Below are 19,412 nucleotides of genomic sequence, written 5' to 3' on the forward strand. Positions count from 1 at the left end.
ACTGTGCTTGCTTGTAGTGACACTGGCCATAACCGACGTTTTCCAGGGAATCCTCTGATTTTGTCCTTTGCAGTCAAAATGTTTTCCTCTCTTCCTTGGAGGCTCTTATTCAGAATATTTAAGTGGTCAAAAGGATCAGCGGGGAAGGATAATTTTAAAAGCTACGGGGGGTCGCAAAAATTGTTCGAATTTTCAGATTTTGCTCTTAATTTCAAAACTCGTGTCAATACTTTTCCCTTTGACAGCCATCTGACCTGGTGGTAAAGAAGATTTTTGTGGAGTGAAACCATTTCATCACATGCAATCCTAAACAGTCGACATTGCAACGCCTTGCCTTTTATAGAGTTCACTACTCGGATCACATCTTTAAGCACATCATTTAGTTTTGGAGGCAGTATACCTTGGATGCTAGAACTTGTCGATGAAGAAAGCAGTGTGTCCATGAAACATTTGGCATTATTAGTTTCAATTTTGCAATTAGTCTACTTTTGTTGCCGGTCGGGCTTTGGCACCATCGCTACAAACAGCAAAACATTTTGTCCAATTCAATTCGTAGTCGTGACAGCTTTCTAGAAACATGTCGTTCAAACACTGGCCAGTAGTGTTAGCAGGAAAAGCTTTACAAAGTAAAATGTCTTCTTCAATGTTTTCGTCTGCTTCGAAACGGACAAATACCACAAACTGGACACAATCTGAAAAGAATCTACGCTGAAAAGCTTCAATACGTTGAATGTGGACTTGGTGATACGGTGACCAGACTTGGGAGGCGTATTCGAGTAGTGGCCTTACGAATGTCACATAAAGGAATTTGGTGACATATGGACAAGAAAATTCTTTCGACCAACGTCTAACGAAGCCAAGAGCTGATTTAGCTTTACTAATGATACTGTCGAAGTGAGTTGTGAATCGAGAATAATACCAAGGTCACGAATAGATGTTACAACAGGAACAGGTTGGTCAATTATCTTGTATTGCCTAAGCGAAGCAATTGAACGTTTTCGAGAAAAAGTTATAGCTTGACACTTTTTAATGTTAAGCTCCAAAAAATTGTTTTGGCACCAGGTAAAGAAAGTATTCAACTCGCTTTGAAGAATAAGTTCACATTCAGGTGAGGAAATTATTTTTGAAATTCTCATATCGTCGGCGTAAATTTCTAAGTCACATCGAGAAATAATCATATCAACATCGTTAATGGCTAAAACAAAAAAAAAGTGGGCCTAAATGACTACCTTGAGGGACGCCGGATATAGCGGGAAAAGGCTTAGACAGACAGTCTCTAAAAAGAATTCGGTATTGACGGTCAATTAAATAGGACCTAGTCCATAATATTAAAGAATGAGGAAACCCGACCTTTTTTAATTTGATAAAAATAATTTTAAGAGAAAATTTTGTCATATGCCATGCTGAAATCAGTTGCTTGATAACGTCAATCTCTTTACCTTGTTCTAAAGCACATAATGACTTGGAGACAAATTGAATAAGGTTAGTAGTTGTGGACCTTCCTTTTAAAAAACCATGTTGCTTATAGTCTAAGATCCGGCCATAGGACGACCTACCCTCATCGTTATACCAGTTGAGAGTTATATTTTCTGAAAGCTAGTGTCTTAGGAAATAAATTGCACATGGGTTGCCAAGCGATATCCTGTCAAGGCATAGGGTTGCCAGGCCTTAAAGTTTATTTTTGCAAATTTTTCAAAATGCGACCCTGCTTATATGGCAAGCCTAAGAGTTATAAAAAAATATAATGTCATAGGAAATTTAATTTAAAAATTTTAATTTTCAGGATTTTTTAAAATTTGAAGTTTGAGTAGGGTAAACAAAGGCGAATTTAGAAAAAGGGCAAAAATCTATTTTCTAAACAAAACGTGATAGAAATAAAATTGAAATTGGATTTGATAGATATTATAAAAATATAAAAGCCACACATACAACAAAAAAATTTGAAAAATCTACAACTCGAGATATAGTCTTTTTAAAGTCATGATACTCCAATTCGATATTTGAGAAATAATTCACCAAAAATCAGAATGAAAGATTTTTTAAATAATTTTTATGTGATAAGTTAGGAAAAATAAAATAACTTGACACGTGTCTGTCAAATTTTTAATTTAACTTACCGTTTTTGCGAGGGGATTTTTTGAAAAGGTGCTTATTTTCGTATTTCAACATATTAAAGGAAAAAATCTCGTCATGGGAGGACCTATCCACCTCATTATACCAATTGAAAGCTATATTTTCCTAAGGGTGGTGTCTAAAGAAACAGTTTGCACATGGGTTGCCTAGCGATATCCTGTCAAGGCATAGGGTTGCCAGGCCTTAAAGTTTATTTTTGCAAATTTTTCAAAATGCGACCCTGCTTATATGGCAAGCCTAAGAGTTATAAAAAAAATATAATGTCATAGGAAATTTAATTTAAAAATTTTAATTTTCAGGATTTTTTAAAATTTGAAGTTTGAGTAGGGTAAACAAAGCAAATTTAGAAAAAGGGCAAAAATCTATTATCTAAACAAAACGTGATAGAAATAAAATTGAAATTGGAATCGATAGATATTATAAATATATGAAAGCCACACATACAACAAAAAAAAATAAAAAATCTACAACTCGAGATATAGTCTTTTTAAAGTCATGATACTCCAATTCGATATTTGAGAAATAATTCACCAAAAATCAGCACGAAAGGTATTTGAAATAATGTTTATGTTATTAGAGAGCATAAATAAAATAACTTGACACGTATCTGCCAAATTTTTGATTTGACTTAGTTTTTGGTTCCTGTGTATTTTTGAAGAATTACAGATTTTTACAATTCAATTCACTGTTTCGGTGTTATTCTTCAAAAATACACAGGAACCAAAAACTAAGTCAAATCAAAAATTTGGCAGATACGTGTCAAGTTATTTTATTTATGCTCTCTAATAACATAAACATTATTTCAAATACCTTTCGTGCTGATTTTTGGTGAATTATTTCTCAAATATCGAATTGGAGTATCATGACTTTAAAAAGACTATATCTCGAGTTGTAGATTTTTTATTTGTTTTTGTTGTATGTGTGGCTTTCATATATTTATAATATCTATCGATTCCAATTTCAATTTTATTTCTATCACGTTTTGTTTAGATAATAGATTTTTGCCCTTTTTCTAAATTTGCCTTTGTTTACCCTACTCAAACTTCAAATTTTAAAAAATCCTGAAAATTAAAATTTTTAAATTAAATTTCCTATGACATTATATTTTTTTATAACTCTTAGGCTTGCCATATAAGCAGGGTCGCATTTTGAAAAATTTGCAAAAATAAACTTTAAGGCCTGGCAACCCTATGCCTTGACAGGATATCGCTAGGCAACCTATGTGCAAACTGTTTCTTTAGACACCACCCTTAGGAAAATATAGCTTTCAACTGGTATAATGAGGTGGATAGGTCCTCCCATGACGAGATTTTTTCCTTTAATATGTTGAAATACGAAAATAAGCACCTTTTCAAAAAATCCCCTCGCAAAAACGGTAAGTTAAATTAAAAATTTGACAGACACGTGTCAAGTTATTTTATTTTTCCTAACTTATCACATAAAAATTATTTAAAAAATCTTTCATTCTGATTTTTGGTGAATTATTTCTCAAATATCGAATTGGAGTATCATGACTCTAAAAAGACTATATCTCGCGTTGTAGATTTTTTACATTTTTTATTTGTATGTGTGGCTTTCATATATTTATAATATCTATCGATTTCAATTTCAATTTTATTTCTATCACATTTTTTTTAGATAATAGATTTCTGCCCTTTTTCTTAATTTGCCTTTGTTTACCCTACTCAAACTTCAAATTTTACAAAATCCTGAAAATTAAAATTTTTAAATTAAATTTCCTATGACATTATATTTTTTTTATAACTCTTAGGCTTGCCATTTAAGCAGGGTCGCATTTTCAAAAATTTGCAAAAATTAACTTTAAGGCCTGGCAACCCTATGCCTTGACAGGATATCGCTTGGCAACCCATGTGCAATTTATTTCCTAAGACACTAGCTTTCAGAAAATATAACTCTCAACTGGTATAACGATGAGGGTAGGTCGTCCTATGGCCGGATCTCCTACTATTAGGGGAACAGAAAGATTGACAATGATGAAGTAGTGACTCATAAATAATACTTTCAAAAAGTTTAGGTATACAAGAGAGTTTGGCAATGGGTCTATGATTTGAGATGTCATTTTTGCAGCCTTTTTTGTGGATAGGGATGATAAAAGAGTCTTTCGAGAGTTTAGGAAAGACACAACTGGAGTTCGAGAGCTGAAAAAGGAATGTTAACGGTTGAACTAAATTGGCAATACATTTCTTTAAAATAATTGCTGGAATGCCATCTGGGCCAGGCGAGAAACCATCCTTGAGGTTATTAATTTTGTTGGTCACTACTGAAAGGGAAATATTGATGCTGTTGAATGTCGTCTGTGGGCAGTTTTCCATATAGTTAAACTAGTAGAAATCAGTATCAGAGTTATTATACGAGAAACCTTCGCTAAAAAAATCTGCAAAGAGGTTGGATATAATGTTAAGGTCAGAAGACAGAGAGTCACGAAGTTTTAAAGTTGAGGGATATCCATCCGACTTTTTTTTGCAGTTTATAAATTGGTAAAACTTTTTAAGATTGATAGTGAGATCAACCTGCAAATCAAATTGGAGGGTGATAATTGTCAAGTTGAGATAGAAGATGAGTGCTTTCGGTAACAACGGTATTCCAAGCGTCTGATGTAAAGATGAGATCCAGTTGCCTTTGAAGGTTATTTTTAATATTGATAACCTGGACGAGACCACAGGCTTGAAGTCGGTCAGTAAACAAAACTTCTTTGTCGCAGATAGCATTTACAGCTACAAAGTGAATTTCAGTATCCGATGAAGACCAAGTAAAGTTGGGTAAATTAAAGTAACCTACAAGAATGAGGTCGTCTTCAGGGTTCATGCAGTCAACAATGTAGTCCACAGCGTCAGCAAGAAGCTGATATTGAGAAGGTGGTTGAGCCGGAGCACAAAATATAAAGACTCCGTCTATTAAGGTTAATTTTAGCGCATATTAGCTCGAGACTAGAAATATTTGGGATATTAAACAAAGAGTCAAGGTCAGTATTCAATGCCAGCAGAACCCCACGACCAGAATGCCCGATGTTATTGTGGTCACTGACTAGGACATCTTTACGAAATGTATTGAAGTTAGAGGAAAAGAGTTCACTGCTCGAAATGTTTTCTGAAAGGTTTGTTTCAGTTAAGGCGAATACATCAATTGGAGGTTTTTGGGAATTTAAGTAAACATCAGAAGCTTTTGTTCGAAGTCCTCTGACATTTTGGTTATAGATTGAGAGGCATTGAAGGGACGCACCGATTTTTTTTAACCGATTGGGCTGAAATTTTGTGTGGAGCTTAAAAATACTATTCTCTAGTGAAGTACGTAGGATTTTTAGTTTTTAAAGAAATGGCATTAGTTTGAAAAAATTATTTCATTCCAAAAACAAAATTCGTTGAAAAAAAGACTATAAAATCGTTAAATTTTAATATTTCAAAAAAATCCTACGTACTTCACTAGAGAATAGTATTTTTAAGCTCCACACAAAATTTCAGCTCAATCGGTAAAAACTGTAGGAGTTAGTTGGTCGCCCGATGGGAGCACAGGATTTTACTATCATCCTGAACTACACCGCCATTTAAAAAATTTCACATCATTAAAAAATTTAACATTAGCCTATTCTGTTACCTATTAATATATTTAATTAAACTAAACAAACACCAAAAGAAAATAATATTTCTTCTTTGTTTTATACGCTGATGAAAATGACTCTCGATTTCGTGGTTTACAAGGTGTTATTACCCCTTAATTAAAAGCCTTAACAAAAAATATAATATATAAAAAAATAAGAAAAAGTAAGGAATGTGATACTTAAAAGAAATCAATTAACGAACTAATATTTACTTTAAAGTTTCAGAAGAACAATCAAATCGTGATAATCCCATAGATTAATAATAACATAAAATGATCACAACACCTTAAATTAAGTACACACTACATAATCAAAAGAAATTTCATTTAAATATATTTCAAATTATATTTGGATGCATTTCAACAATTTTGATATTTAAATAAATGAAATTTCTTTTACTTGTGAACTCAATTTAAGGCTTTAATCATTTTATATTTTTATAAAAGAAATACCGTTTTCATAATGTGTTGAAGGTACATATTGTGTGGGCAAAAAATCAGTTTTACTAATTTTTTGTCTATTTCTCATGATTTTTTTATTTGTGAATTAAGCATGTATTTGGTTAAAAAACCGGGATTTTCGGGATTTGACGGGATTTTAAAATGCGGGATTTCAGAAAACGGGATTTAAAAAAGCGGTATATTAGAAAACGGGATTTTGAAACTTTTTTTTCGGGATTTTCGAAAAACGGGATTTTAAAAAGCGGGATTCCGATACGCTCCCGTTTCATGGTATTGAATGAAGATTTTTTTCAAAAAGCAAGGAAGTCGCAAGGGAGTCCATCTTAGTAGCTCAAGGTTCGTTTTGGTTTTACCATCAACACAGGTTTGTCGTGTAGATAGGCTAGGTACAACCGGACATTTTCGTAGGTTTTAACCTCACGAAGACGTGCAACTATATAACGTCCATCGTCGCTGGCTGAAAACTGTTGAGCAAGTTTAACAGCTGGGGGAAGCAAAGGATCAATAAATGAAGGAACTGAAACCGTGGAGTTTGGAGGGGGAGTAATTACGGTTGATTCATGAGATTTAAAGACAGAAGGAGGGGATAGGGATGACGAAAAAGAAACTGGGGTTAAATCAAATGAAACTCTATTCTGGGTGTGACGTTTAGAGGACTCAGCGTAGGAGGTAGTAGTATGGGAAGAGGGTACACTAAGGGATGAAGAAGTTGGAATGGAAGCTTGGGGAGTTTTCAAAACATGAGAGTAAATGAAGTTTGGGTATTTATGGTTGGGAGACACAGAACATGAGTTGGAGGAAGCAGGAGTGGTTGAGGGTTTTGAGGTGGAAGTATTAGTTCTGTGAGCTATTGAACTGATAATGTTAGAGGGGGGAGTTAGATTTAAAGAATGATTAGCAAGGAGAGGGGGAATATTGTTGAAATTAGGATGCCTGCCAATTTTTAGTTGCCAGTTAGGATCATTTACAGGAGGACTATTTCTTAACCTAGACTTAGATCTATTTTTTTTATCATTGTTAAGGCGTAAAACTCTACGCCATTGAAGGAGGCGACGTCAGATCCAGGGTTTAAAAACATCCAGTCGTATTTTGCAGGCATATGTACCAAGAATGTGCAAGTATTTGAGTCTCCATGCCTTGAAATTTTTTTGATGCGGGTAATATAGATTTTATAGTTCACCAAGAACCAGTTGGAAAGCCATCATACAGTAATGACCCAAGGAAGACCCTTAGACCGTGTGTGAATTGCGTTAAATAGTTAAATTCGCGTTAAATTTTTGACACTGTTGAGATTAATAAAAAAAATTTTAGCTGTATAGATTATTGTTTAAAATTTGTTCTGCCTTTTTTCTGCCATGATACTTCTTTTTAGGCCGTGTGTGAATTGCGTTAAATAGTTAACACCGTGTAAAATTTTTGACACTATTGAGGTGAATAAAAAATGTTCAGCTGTTAAAAATTTATTGGGCTCTGGGACCTGGTTAAATTCGAGTTAAATTTTTTTTGCAGATGGATTTGTTTTTTTTTTTTTTTTTTTTATTAAGGCCGTGTGTGAATTGCGTTAAATAGTTACCACCGTGTAAAATTTTTGACACTATTGAGGTGAACAAAAAAATTTCAGCTGTATGGCTTATTGTTTAATATTTTTCTCTGCCTCTTTTCTGCCATGAAACTCCTTTTTAATAAAAAAAAAAAAAAAAACAGAACAAAACCATCTGCAAAAAAAATTAACTCGAATTTAACCAGGTCCCAGAGCCCAATAAATTTTTAACAGCTGAACATTCACCTCAATAGTGTCAAAAATTTTACACGGTGTTAACTATTTGACGCAATTCACACACGGCCTTAATTAAGTATTTGATAGAAGAGTTGTTGGTCGACGGTGAAGTAAGAGAAGGAGCAAGAGGCTTATTAGATGATACAGGAGGTTTAACGGTCGTAGTAGAGACAGGATTTTCATCTGATTGGCTACTCATGGGAGGAACATTTGTAGACTGATTTGAAGTAAACGGCTCTTCAAGGGCTGTTTGAGTAGATTGAGATGTTGTAATCTTACGATGAAATGATGTTGATGCGCCTATTTCGCACAGCTCATCATGTAGTGATGATGTGTTAAGATTAAGGGAACAATTTGGGACATTTTTGTCGTTGTTGTTGTCCGAGGATTTTAGGAGTTCCATGGTTTCGTTGAGCCTATTTCGGGTTGCTGCAACCTCACTACAGTAGCTATTAATGGATTTTACTGTATCGCTTATAGGCGAATAATACAACAAAAACAACACAAAACAAGAAAACAAAATTGTTAAATTAGTCTAAGGTAGTTTAAGTCAGTTTTTATTTAGTTTTAAGTCATAGCTTGTACTAAGCTTAAATAAATAAATAAAGTTAATAAAAAAAAAATAAAATTAAGTTAAAGTTGCTTAAATTTTTAAGACTTTTTATATAGAAATTTGGAAAAAAAAATAAAATTCGTTTAAAAATAAAAATAAAATAAAATCTGAAATCAAATTGCTCTCCAAAACAAGTATGCAGTTTTGATTGATATATCAAGATGCATTTTTAGAAAACAATTTCAAAATCGTTAGAGCCGTTTTTTAAAGAACTAATTTTTTATGAATAGTTTCTTGGAAAAAAGTTTTAAAATAAAATTAGTATGTTATTTTGTAGAAATCACTAATGAACATATTAAAAACAAAATTTCAAAAAAATTCAATGTCCCGTTTTCGAAAACTTGATTTTTCAAAAAAAAAATTTTCAAAATTTTTTTAAAAATCCAAAAATTATTTCTTTGGAAATTTTTTTATGTTTATATTTAAATTATATGAATGCTTCTTCAAAAAAATTTTCGTTGAAATCGAATAAGTAGTTCCGGAGACAATCGGATTTAAAAAAAAAACGTTTCTAAGGCAGGTACCGTTAATAATGATTTTCAAAAAAAATTTTTCTCATTAGAGAAACATTTGAATTTGACTAACATTTGAATTTTTTAAACAAAATCCTTAGAGCCGTAGCTCTTTATACGAAAATCTTTTATATGAAAATCATTATTAATCGAGAAGTCAAAAAAAGTGGGTTTCGTCATGACGTCCGTCGGCCTGTGCGTCGCGTCGGTGCGTCCATCTGTACTCGGCAGATTTTCATGAAATTTGGTACAGATAACGAAGAAAAAAAAATAACAAAAATAATAAAAAATTAAATTATATTGAATTTGGTACAGATAGTTTTTTCGTAATTTCCAAGGTTGATTTTTTTTTGTTTTCTAATATCTCGCCTAGAACAGTATACCTCCCATAAAAATTTTTCGAGGTATTGCATTTTTCTCGAAAACGGCTCTAACGATTTTGATTAAATTTGACACACATAATGCTGTTAGTATATAATATAACTGCGTTTTTTAGTTTTTCTAAAAAAATACGGATGATGGGAAAATGACATTTTATTTTTTTTTAATTGCTAATGTCGGTTCTTCCCATGTATCGTTAATGAGTTATTGCAATTTTCTCGAAAACGGCTCTAACGATATCGATTAAATTTGGTGTTCGTTATAGTCTTCAAGTAAGAAAACTGCGTTTTTAGTTTCTCTTACAAATTTCGGGGAACGGAAATATTGCGTTGCCAATATCATTAATATCGCATATTTCATCAATATTTCTTGTCATTTTGAAAAAAATTAAAAAAGGTTTTTGAAAAAAATTAAAAATTTTTTTGTTCAAAATTTAACGAAAATATTTAATTTCCAATAGTTATTTAAGATATAGATACTTTGAACTACAAGAGCAAGTAGCCGTGCATTTTATTTTTTTATATTTTATTTCGGTTTTTGAAATTAGTAGCTACTTTCTTAGATTCTGCTTTTACGTTTTGTTTTATTCTCTTTAAAGTACCCAACCTATCACACAATTTTCAATGCAGTTTTATTGGATTTTGATTCTTTTCAAAAACTGCATTCAAAAATGTGTGTATAAATCAAAAATTTTAATTTTTTTTTTTAAATTTTTATTTGAAATTTTTGCCGTTGAAATTTATTTTTCTCGAACTTTGTTTACAATATTTTTATTGAATTTTGTGTAACAATTATTTATCCACATAAAAAATGACATCAAAAAAATGCACTAACACCCAACATGCGCTCAAAATGCGGTTTGATTCTTAACTTAAGTTGGTTGCAGTCTTGCAGTGCAGTCTTGTCGTGCATTTTATTTTTTTATATTTTATTTCGTTTTTTGAAATTAGTAGCTGTTTTCTTAGATTTTTCTTTTACGTTTTGTTTTATTCTTTTTAAAGTAAAGTATTTTGTGTAACAATTATCCACATAAGAAATGACATCAAAAAAATGCTTAACACCCAACATGCGCTCAAAATGCGGTTTGATTCTTAACATAAGTTGGTGCAGTCCTGCAGTTCAGGTTTGTGATGACGGGAGCTTTTACCTCTAAGCCGCCACACAGTGTGCAATTTTGACAATCTAGCGGAACTAAATTCGTTGTTCCAAGTACACTTAATTTTTGCTATGAAAACCAGCTTTATTGATTTTTAAACATATATATCTAATTATAAGTCTGATATGTGGCATCCGAGTACATATTTACAAAAATATATGGGGAAGAGCCGACAGACAGTAGGACGACTCATGGTAATAATTAAGAAATACAACTATTTTAGCGGTACTTGAAATTAATTGGTAAATGATACAAAATATATGAAAGCTCGAAATGCAATAAAATTTTTTGCATTTATTTATTGTTCCATAAGTTATAGACACGTGAACATAGCCTCTTTTCCGTTTTTTTGTATTAAGAGTTTTAAGGTGTTTTTGTTCCGGCTAATTGTTGTGCAAATATATTTCTCCTGTGAAAATTAAATTAATAATGGAGTATATTAATAGTCAAAGTATTTTAATTAAAATAGTTTTTTCGTGTGTCTTTTTTTTTAATAGTGATTTTAAATGTGTTAGTGCGGTATGAGAAAAAAAATATTTTCAAATTTTAAGTCGAGTTTTCAACATATAGTCAAATATGGTTGTTGGGGTTTGTTTAGTTTTATAATAAGCAATGTGTTTACCTCACACCGATCTTACCACTGGTGGGGGATCGATACAAGGAGAGAGAACTCATTTAATTTGTACTAAAACTTATTCTGCTTTATTGATTGAATCTTACTGCTATTTGTACTACGATTTATGCTTAGTTTCATATAACTTCATTACAGATATTGCTTAACGGTATGTATTTTGAAACGTAGTTCATTATAACATATTGCTTACTAATAATATATTTATTGCTTTTGGTTGACCTATAAACGACAAAAAAAAGCGGAAGGCAAATCAAAACATAAATAATAAACAAAATTAAAACTATTGATGACACTGCGCTTTAATGTAACACAATATTATATTGTGACTCAGCATACTGAGACTGCTATGATTGCAGTGGGAATTTGGTGTTGGGTTTTGTTGGTGTTCCTGTTGATACTTTCAACATTTTCCCCCCTGTCTTCTAGACAGAAGTTTTTGGTGCTGGTGTAGGAACTTGGTATAGCTTATGAGTTTTCTGACGTCTTTTTATGGCAGCATTAATAATCAGCAATATAATGAGTATTGTAGAGCTCGAATAATGAATAATATGATGTGTATTATTGTGGTTACTTGATTTGGAGATTTCTGTTTCTTTTAGTTGTTGTATAGAGTGTTCTAAGTTTCTCACTTGCTCATCTGGATAGTGTAATACACTTAATGCACTGGTATATTGGTTTGATGGTTCCTTGGTAAATTTGTGTATAATGGTGCTTAAGTTGAGTTGTGGAGTAAAAGATGTATTCAGACTTGTTGTATATGACTCGTGAGCAGTGATTACCATAGTGTCCAATTTAAGTTGACATCCTGCTTCTAAGGTAAGTATTCCGTCATCTATCAGAGTAACAGTCAATGCCTTTTCCTTGCACACCAGATTGAATGTTGTTTCTTTGCCCATTACGTATAGCCAACTATTGAGGTTTCGTAATACTATCCAAACTTGTTTGGGCTTGATGTGTACTACCTTGCACTTGTCTTCTTTTTCCTTGTTGTGGTTTAATAAATTAATCTCACATTGGGATGTATTAGATTGGAGATTGTATAGCGGATGATGTTTTGGACAGTAATGTAACCCTTCTTCTACTGAAGTGCATTTGTCGAATTCGCTTTCTTGCATTGGATAATATTTTTCTCGTGCTAGATTAGTTAATATATATTTGGATGCAGGGGCGTATCCAGAAAAAAATTTGGAGGGGGCTGAAAATTTTTTCAAAAATTTGTTAGAGGAAATTTTATCTTTCTTTTTCATAAATCTTTAATCGAGAGTGAAGCGCTGTGCTGCGGTACTGAAAGTGGTATAGTAGGATTTTACTGCTCTCAATCGACAGCTTCGTACTACTGTCTCCTCCTTTAATATTCAAAGTATTGTTTTTTTTCAAAGTTCTTGTATCCCAAACACTTTACACAAACAGCAAGGTGTTGAGTCATCGTTAAGAGATCGCTTTATTTCGTTCGAACTTTGTCATGTGCTAAATTCAAAACAGTTTACAGATTTATTCCTATCACGTCTAGTTTTTGAGTTAAACTCATAACTTAATTTAATATAAACGCCCATGTTCCGCAATTTGACCGAAAGTGAATTGAAATCACTTTTCAATTTCATGTGAATTGAAATATCATTTTCTTCATTTCGATCGATTTCGAAAACTTCGAAATTGCTTCGAAATGTCAAAACTGAAGGATCATCCATTTTTGTTAAGTTTCTAAAGTGAAATTACTGCTGCTTTGAACATGGATGCAATTTTATTAGTAACTTTAATGGAAAAAAAAGCAGAAGTTAAAAGAAAAAATAAGAAGACACATTTTGCGAGACAAATCAAATATGTAAGTGAAATGCAAAACATGGACGATATGCGAATGAGGTTGGAAACACAGAGAATTATGATTTTTCATGCCTCATGTGTTTTATTTATATTATATTAAATTAGCAACAAGTAAACATTACAAAACAATAAAATAGTTTTCCCAAAATTTGCACATTCTTTGAAAAAGGCACCAAATTCACAAACAGAAACAAATTGAATTGAATTCGATCAGAAAATCTAAATGAGTGAAAAAACGAATTTTAGATAAATTTTTTTTTGATGATTAATACGAAATATATATTTTTTCGCAATATGTTGCTGCTTAAAAAAAACAATTAGTTTGTTGTCAACTAAGATTTTAAGATATCAAAAATTTCTATTTGCAATAATTTTAAGAAAATTATTATTTTTGAAAAAATAAAAATAAATATACTTAAGACGATAAAATACGGCGTTTTGAGATTGCATAAGAAGTTTTGTAAAATTCAACGGTGATTTAAACCGACGCGACTAAAAATATGATGTGAAAAACTCCGAATTGGACTTAAATCCGAAAAAAAATGTACCCCAACCCTCAGAGTCAGCTAAGCTTCTTACTCAAACAAAACAGACGATTCAGAATTTGGAGGGGGCTTGAGCATCTGAGCGACCTCTTAATCTCTAAGATTTACGAAAAAGATTCAGTTAATCATGTACATTTTGATGAAATAAGCTAAATAATAACATGATCTTGAAGGCTTGGGGGGGAGGCTTCAGCCCCCTGAGCCCCCCCTCAATACGCCACTGTATTGGATGATGGCGCAATAAAGGTAAATTGATCCTGAAATGGTGTTGGAACGGGTATTATTCTAAGCACTTGGTATATCTCTGAGTCTAGTATTGGTATTTTGCACTCAAAGATGATATAGCTTTTAGTTATTCTCCCGTGAACATTCATCAATTTATACAGGGTGTCCCACAGTCACCGCCCCAAACGAAAACCATGGGTTCCTGAGGTCATTTTAAGTCGAAAAACTTAAGAGGTAATTTTCTCGTTTTCGTCCCGTTTTCGAGTTACCACGGTTTTTATGATTTTTGTTCTCTTTTCCCTTATCTGGCTTTATCTTTGCCAAACTACGTTTGATTTGAAATTTTTTTTTTACAACCAATCAAGAATTTATTACAGTTTTAGTTTGTCTCAAAACTTTTTTTTCTGCGGACAACCGTTTCTCCACAATTTTGCATCAAACACAATTTTCTTCGTTTTTTAAGTTGTTTTTTTACACTTTCATATCATTTAAGTCAAAAAAACACGTTAATGAGTGTTAATTTTTTGTGCTTTTTATTAAAGCCCAGTTTTTTTTCATAAAAAAAAATAAGTTTTATTTCATAAAAAAGGCTACTGAAATTAATTAAAAAAAATAAACAAACTGAGTGAATTAAAAAAAAATAATTTTTAAATACAAAATTTATTTAAATGAATTAAAACTTTTTCTGAGCTTTATTTATTTGTTCTTTTCTTAACCACAATAGCTCAGAAAAAGTTTTTAATTCATTCAAACAAATTTTGTATTTAAAAATTATTTTTTTTTTAATTCACTCAGTTTGTTTATTTTTTTTAATTAATTTCAGTAGCCTTTTTTATGAAATAAAACTTATTTTTTTTTATGAAAAAAAGCTGGGCTTTAATAAAAAGCACAAAAAATTAATACTCATTAACGTGTTTCTTTGACTTAAATGATATGAAAGTGTAAAAAACAACTTAAAAACGAAGAAAATTGTATTTGATGCAAAATTGTGGAGAAACGGTTGTCCGCAGAAAAAAAAGTTTTGAGACAAACTAAAACTGTAATAAATTCTTGATTGGTTGTAAAAAAAATTTTTCAAATCAAACGTAGTTTGGCAAAGATAAAGCCAGATAAGGGAAAAGAGAACAAAAATTATAAAAACCGTGGTAACTCGAAAACGGGACGAAAACGAGAAAATTACCTCTTAAGTTTTTCGACTTAAAATGACCTCAGGAACCCATGGTTTTCGTTTGGGGCGGTGACTGTGGGACACCCTGTATATTTGAAGTATTTGATCTGGACGTTCACTTGCAGGTTGTGTCATTGTTCCAGGTATGTGCTGCCGGATATCAGTCAGATGTTTTCTAAGTTGTTGAGGAGTTATTATCAAATGATGGGTTGTTCCGTGTTGCGTGTTTAATACCGCATCTAACAGTGAATCTTGTATGTTTTTGACGTTGCTGACATACATGTGTGTAGTTGGTCCTAGAATAGTTAACAGTTGAATTTGATGAACGTTGTCTATTGTATTCTGCATTTCTGTAGTTATGTTACTAACTCTTTCCTGTAGTAATTTGAATTGATTTGTGGTTTGTAGACCTGTTGTTTTTAGGATATTAAGTGTGGTTTCTGCAATTGAAGTTTGATTTCGTAGAAGTCTTCTAGTGTATTCGTCATCTTGGTTCACCTTGTCAATCTGCATCTCAATATTCCGAACGTAATCTTGATCTAAAATGCCGAATAATTGATTTGATATTTTTCCTATAATGACGAAAGGTGACCTTTTGACCCTTCCTCCCCTTTCATATAAAATTACATTTCTTTCTTCGATGGTTGCTACATGTGCTCTCAACATTGTGAGTATATTGAGGCACTCAGATGATTTAAGAGTCTTGCATCCTTGATCTATATCGTATACCATGTTGTGTAATCCTAATAATTGGCTTTTGTAGATGGCTAAGTTGTAATATGTTATCATTCGCCAATTTGATGCGATGAGGTTGATGCTACCGTTATCTTTAAAATACAATCCTGGATGTGTGGTAAATGGTGTATTAGAATATTGGGCGTGTACTGGCAGTGGCCAGACAATCGATGCTAGTGCGATGGATACAATTAATGATGGAATGGTTGTTCTGGCCTTTTTTGTTTCAGTATTGCGTATGATTTCACTTCCTCTCTTTCTGGCTTGGTGTCGTTCTATGAGTTCTTCTATTGGTGGTCGGATAGGGATCGTCGTTGGTCGTATTTTAAATTTTTTAATGATTTTTCTTGGTTTTAGAATTGGTGACTGAAGATGGTTGGTTTCGGGTTTTTGGGTTTACGACTGGGTTTTTATCGATTGTACTCCCCATTTCTGGATTCTGTTCTATTGCATTCTTATTTGGTTCAGTTCTTATTGGTGCATCTTTTGCTAATTTGGATATTTTAGTTATTGGACGCGTTAAATATCCAGATGGAGTCTTAACTGTAACAACTCGGACATATCCATCTTTTCCGGATATGTTGTTTGAACTCTACCCATACACCAATTTGCTGGAGCAATGTTATCTTCTCGTATAAGGACCAGATCACCGTCTGCAATGTTATTTGATGTATTTGTCCATTTGGGACGTTTTTGTAGTCCTGTGAGATATTCCGATGACCATCTCTTCCAGAATTGTTGGTTTAGTTTATTTAAATATTCCCATCGTGTCAGTTTGTTCTCTTTTATATCGAGAACGTTGTCTGTATCTCTGCAGAACATATTTGAGCCCATCAAGAAATGAGCTGGTGTTAACGATTCTAAATCTTCTTGAGTACCAGTCATTGGACATAATGGCCTGAATTTGAGACAAGCTTCTATTTTTGAAAGTAAGGTTGCGAATTCTTCATACGTAAGATGGGTGTCGCCAATTGTGTTTTTTAGGTGAAGCTTGACTGATTTCACTCCAGCTTCCCAGAGTCCGCCGAAGTGTGGAGATGCTGGTGGTATGAAGTGCCATTTTACTCCTTGGTTTGCCATTGCTTCCGTGAATACTCCGTTTTGTTTTTATATTGGTTTTTTATTTTAGTGCTGGCTCCTACAAAGTTTGTCGCATTATCACTATACAGGTGACTTACCAGTCCTCGTCTAGAACTCATTCTATCGAATGCAGCTAAGAATGTGTCTGTTGAAAGGTCGGAGACTGCTTCAAGATGAAATGCTTTTGTTGCTAAGCATACGAAAACTGCTATATATCCCTTTGTTGATTTCGCGTTACGAATTTTGCTAGTCTTCATCATAAAAGGGCCCGCATAGTCCACTCCAGTGTGTGTAAAAGGTCTTGACATACATACTCGTGGTGCGGGTAGATTTCCCATTAATTGCGTCTGGTTTCGTATGTTGAATCTTTGGCATTTAATACATTTCTTAATGAAGTTGTTTACATCACCTCTTAGTTAAGATGCATGCCATGGTTAGATCTTTTCCACCATTAGGTGTTGTCTTATGCGCCCAGTCTATGATCAACTTTGCCAAATGTGATTTATGTGGGATTATTGCCGGATGTTTTGCCTCTGGAGCCAGTTATGAGTTTTTTAATCTTCCTCCTACCCGTAGTATGCCTTGTTGAATGAATGGATTTAGGTTGGCTATGTTGCTTCTAACTGGTATTGAGCCTTGTTCTTGTAGTCCCTTGTATTCTTCGTGTAATGTCTTTTGTGCTATCTTTATGATGTTGATATGAGCGTCCTTTAGCTCAGTCGTGTTTAGTTTCGAAAGGTGTGTAATTTTCACTTCTAATGGTAATAAATTTCGCTTTTGTAATGCTCTTTTTTCTTCTTGTATTTCTTTGTCAGACTTTTTTGAAATTTTTCGAGCTTTTATTTTTCCTTTTATGACGTGAATGTATCTGGTACAGAGTGCTATTACCCTTATTAATCGGGTGAATGATGAAAATCTTGCAATAATGTCGTCTTGTGGATAGAATTCTTCCTTGGTAATATGGTGTGACGTGATTTTAAGTTCCAGTTCTGTTCTTAGGTTTGAGATTGGTTGGAGTTTCAAAAGTTGCTTTGATTGTAGCCACATTGGTCCCTTCCACCAAATTGATGCTTCTTTTAAGAAACTTGGAGATGTACCTCTTGATGCTAAGTCTGCAGGGTTATCTTCTGATTTAACGTGTCTCCATGAGTATCCTGTGTTTAATCTCTGGATTTCTTGTACTCTGTGTGAAACAAAAGTTTTCCATTTATTTGGAGTTGTCCAAGCTAAGGCAACAGTTGAGTCGCACCATGCAAATGTCTCTATCTTCTCGATATCTAGATCTTTTTTAACTTTCCACAGCAAGTTTGCTAGGAAAACCGCTCCACATAATTCTAGTTTGGGTATAGTTAAAGGTTTCTTGCCATTTTGTTTCTTTTGTTTTGGTGCCACCCTTGTTTTGGAAGTTAATCTTGTTATTTTTATCTATGATTCTCATGTATATGTTGGCGCCATATGCTCTTTCAGATGCATCGCAAAAACCATGAATTTCAATCTTGTTGACAGTACGTGAGTATTTCGTCCATCTTTCTATTTTGATATTGGTTATACTGTTGAGATCGCTTCTGTAATCTTTCCATTTCGTTTTCAGTGTGGTGGGAATTGGATCATCCCAGTCAAGGTTGTGTTCCATCCAAATGTCTTGCATCAGTAATTTTGCTCGTAGAACGATCGCACTATGTGGCAAAATCCCGATTTCGTGCGATTAAGTCAGTTTTGAAAATTTCCGATTTTTATCAAAATTCTTATATAGTTATAAATTAGACATTAGTTCCAATCTAGTTTTGAAATTTCATCAGATAATATAGCTCCCTTTAGAAGTTAGAGGCTCTCAAAGATTCGGATTTTAGCTGAAAATTTAAATTACTTTTTGTATGAAAAAAAAACATTGTCTTTGGTTTGTTTAATTTTGTTCTATTTTTATGGTAAGTAATTTTTTCTTTTAATTTTTATTTTTCTTACGTATTTATGAATTTTTATCACTTTTTTCCCGACTCAAAAATGTTACTAATTTTATATTAGAGGTAGTTTTCGATTTTAGGTCAAAATTTGGGTATGATCGTCATTAAGTGGCCGGAAATCATAGCAGGGGCAGAATGATCAAATTGATCTTTTGCATAGTCATTAATAGTAGTGTCTACAAGCAGAAACTAAAGAGTTTTGTTGAATCATTTTGCCCCGAAGATATTAAAATTTCAAAAAACAGTAAAAATCCATAAATCGATAATTTTAGAAAAATCGTTTCTCTTTTTTTTAAGCTTTAAAAAAAAATTAGATACAAATTATTATTACTGTACTATTAAAGATTTTTTGGAAAAAAAATCATTCAAATTGATCGATTACTTTTCGAGTAAATCGAATTACAATAATTTTTTTCTTAATTCAATAAATTTTTTTTTTTTTTTTTTTCTTAAGCTTAAAAAAAATTTGAATGCATAATAATACAAGTATAATACCAAAGATATTGGAGAAAAAAAATTAAAATTAATCTCTTATTAAAATCAGTACATTACATTGTATTTATTTTAACATATTTCGAAAATTTGTACAAAAAT

At 32.5% G+C, this 19,412-nt stretch overlaps 1 protein-coding gene across 1 annotated transcript; it reads right to left on the reverse strand.

The window, feature by feature from the left end:
- Positions 1 to 16,296: 16,296 nt before the first annotated feature.
- On the reverse strand, positions 16,297 to 16,857 carry LOC129908643 (uncharacterized). Its single transcript, XM_055985298.1, has one exon. It carries the CDS (start codon positions 16,855 to 16,857, stop codon positions 16,297 to 16,299), a length of 561 nt encoding a protein of 186 aa, XP_055841273.1.
- Positions 16,858 to 19,412: the final 2,555 nt, after the last annotated feature.

Source organism: Episyrphus balteatus, chromosome 1 (assembly GCF_945859705.1).
Source record: "Episyrphus balteatus chromosome 1, idEpiBalt1.1, whole genome shotgun sequence".
Lineage (NCBI taxonomy): Eukaryota > Metazoa > Arthropoda > Insecta > Diptera > Syrphidae > Episyrphus > Episyrphus balteatus.

Coding starts and splice junctions, on each gene's coding strand:
- LOC129908643 (XM_055985298.1), bottom strand. CDS start 16,857: ATGGCAAACCAAGGAGTAAAATGGCACTTCATACCACCAGCATCTCCA.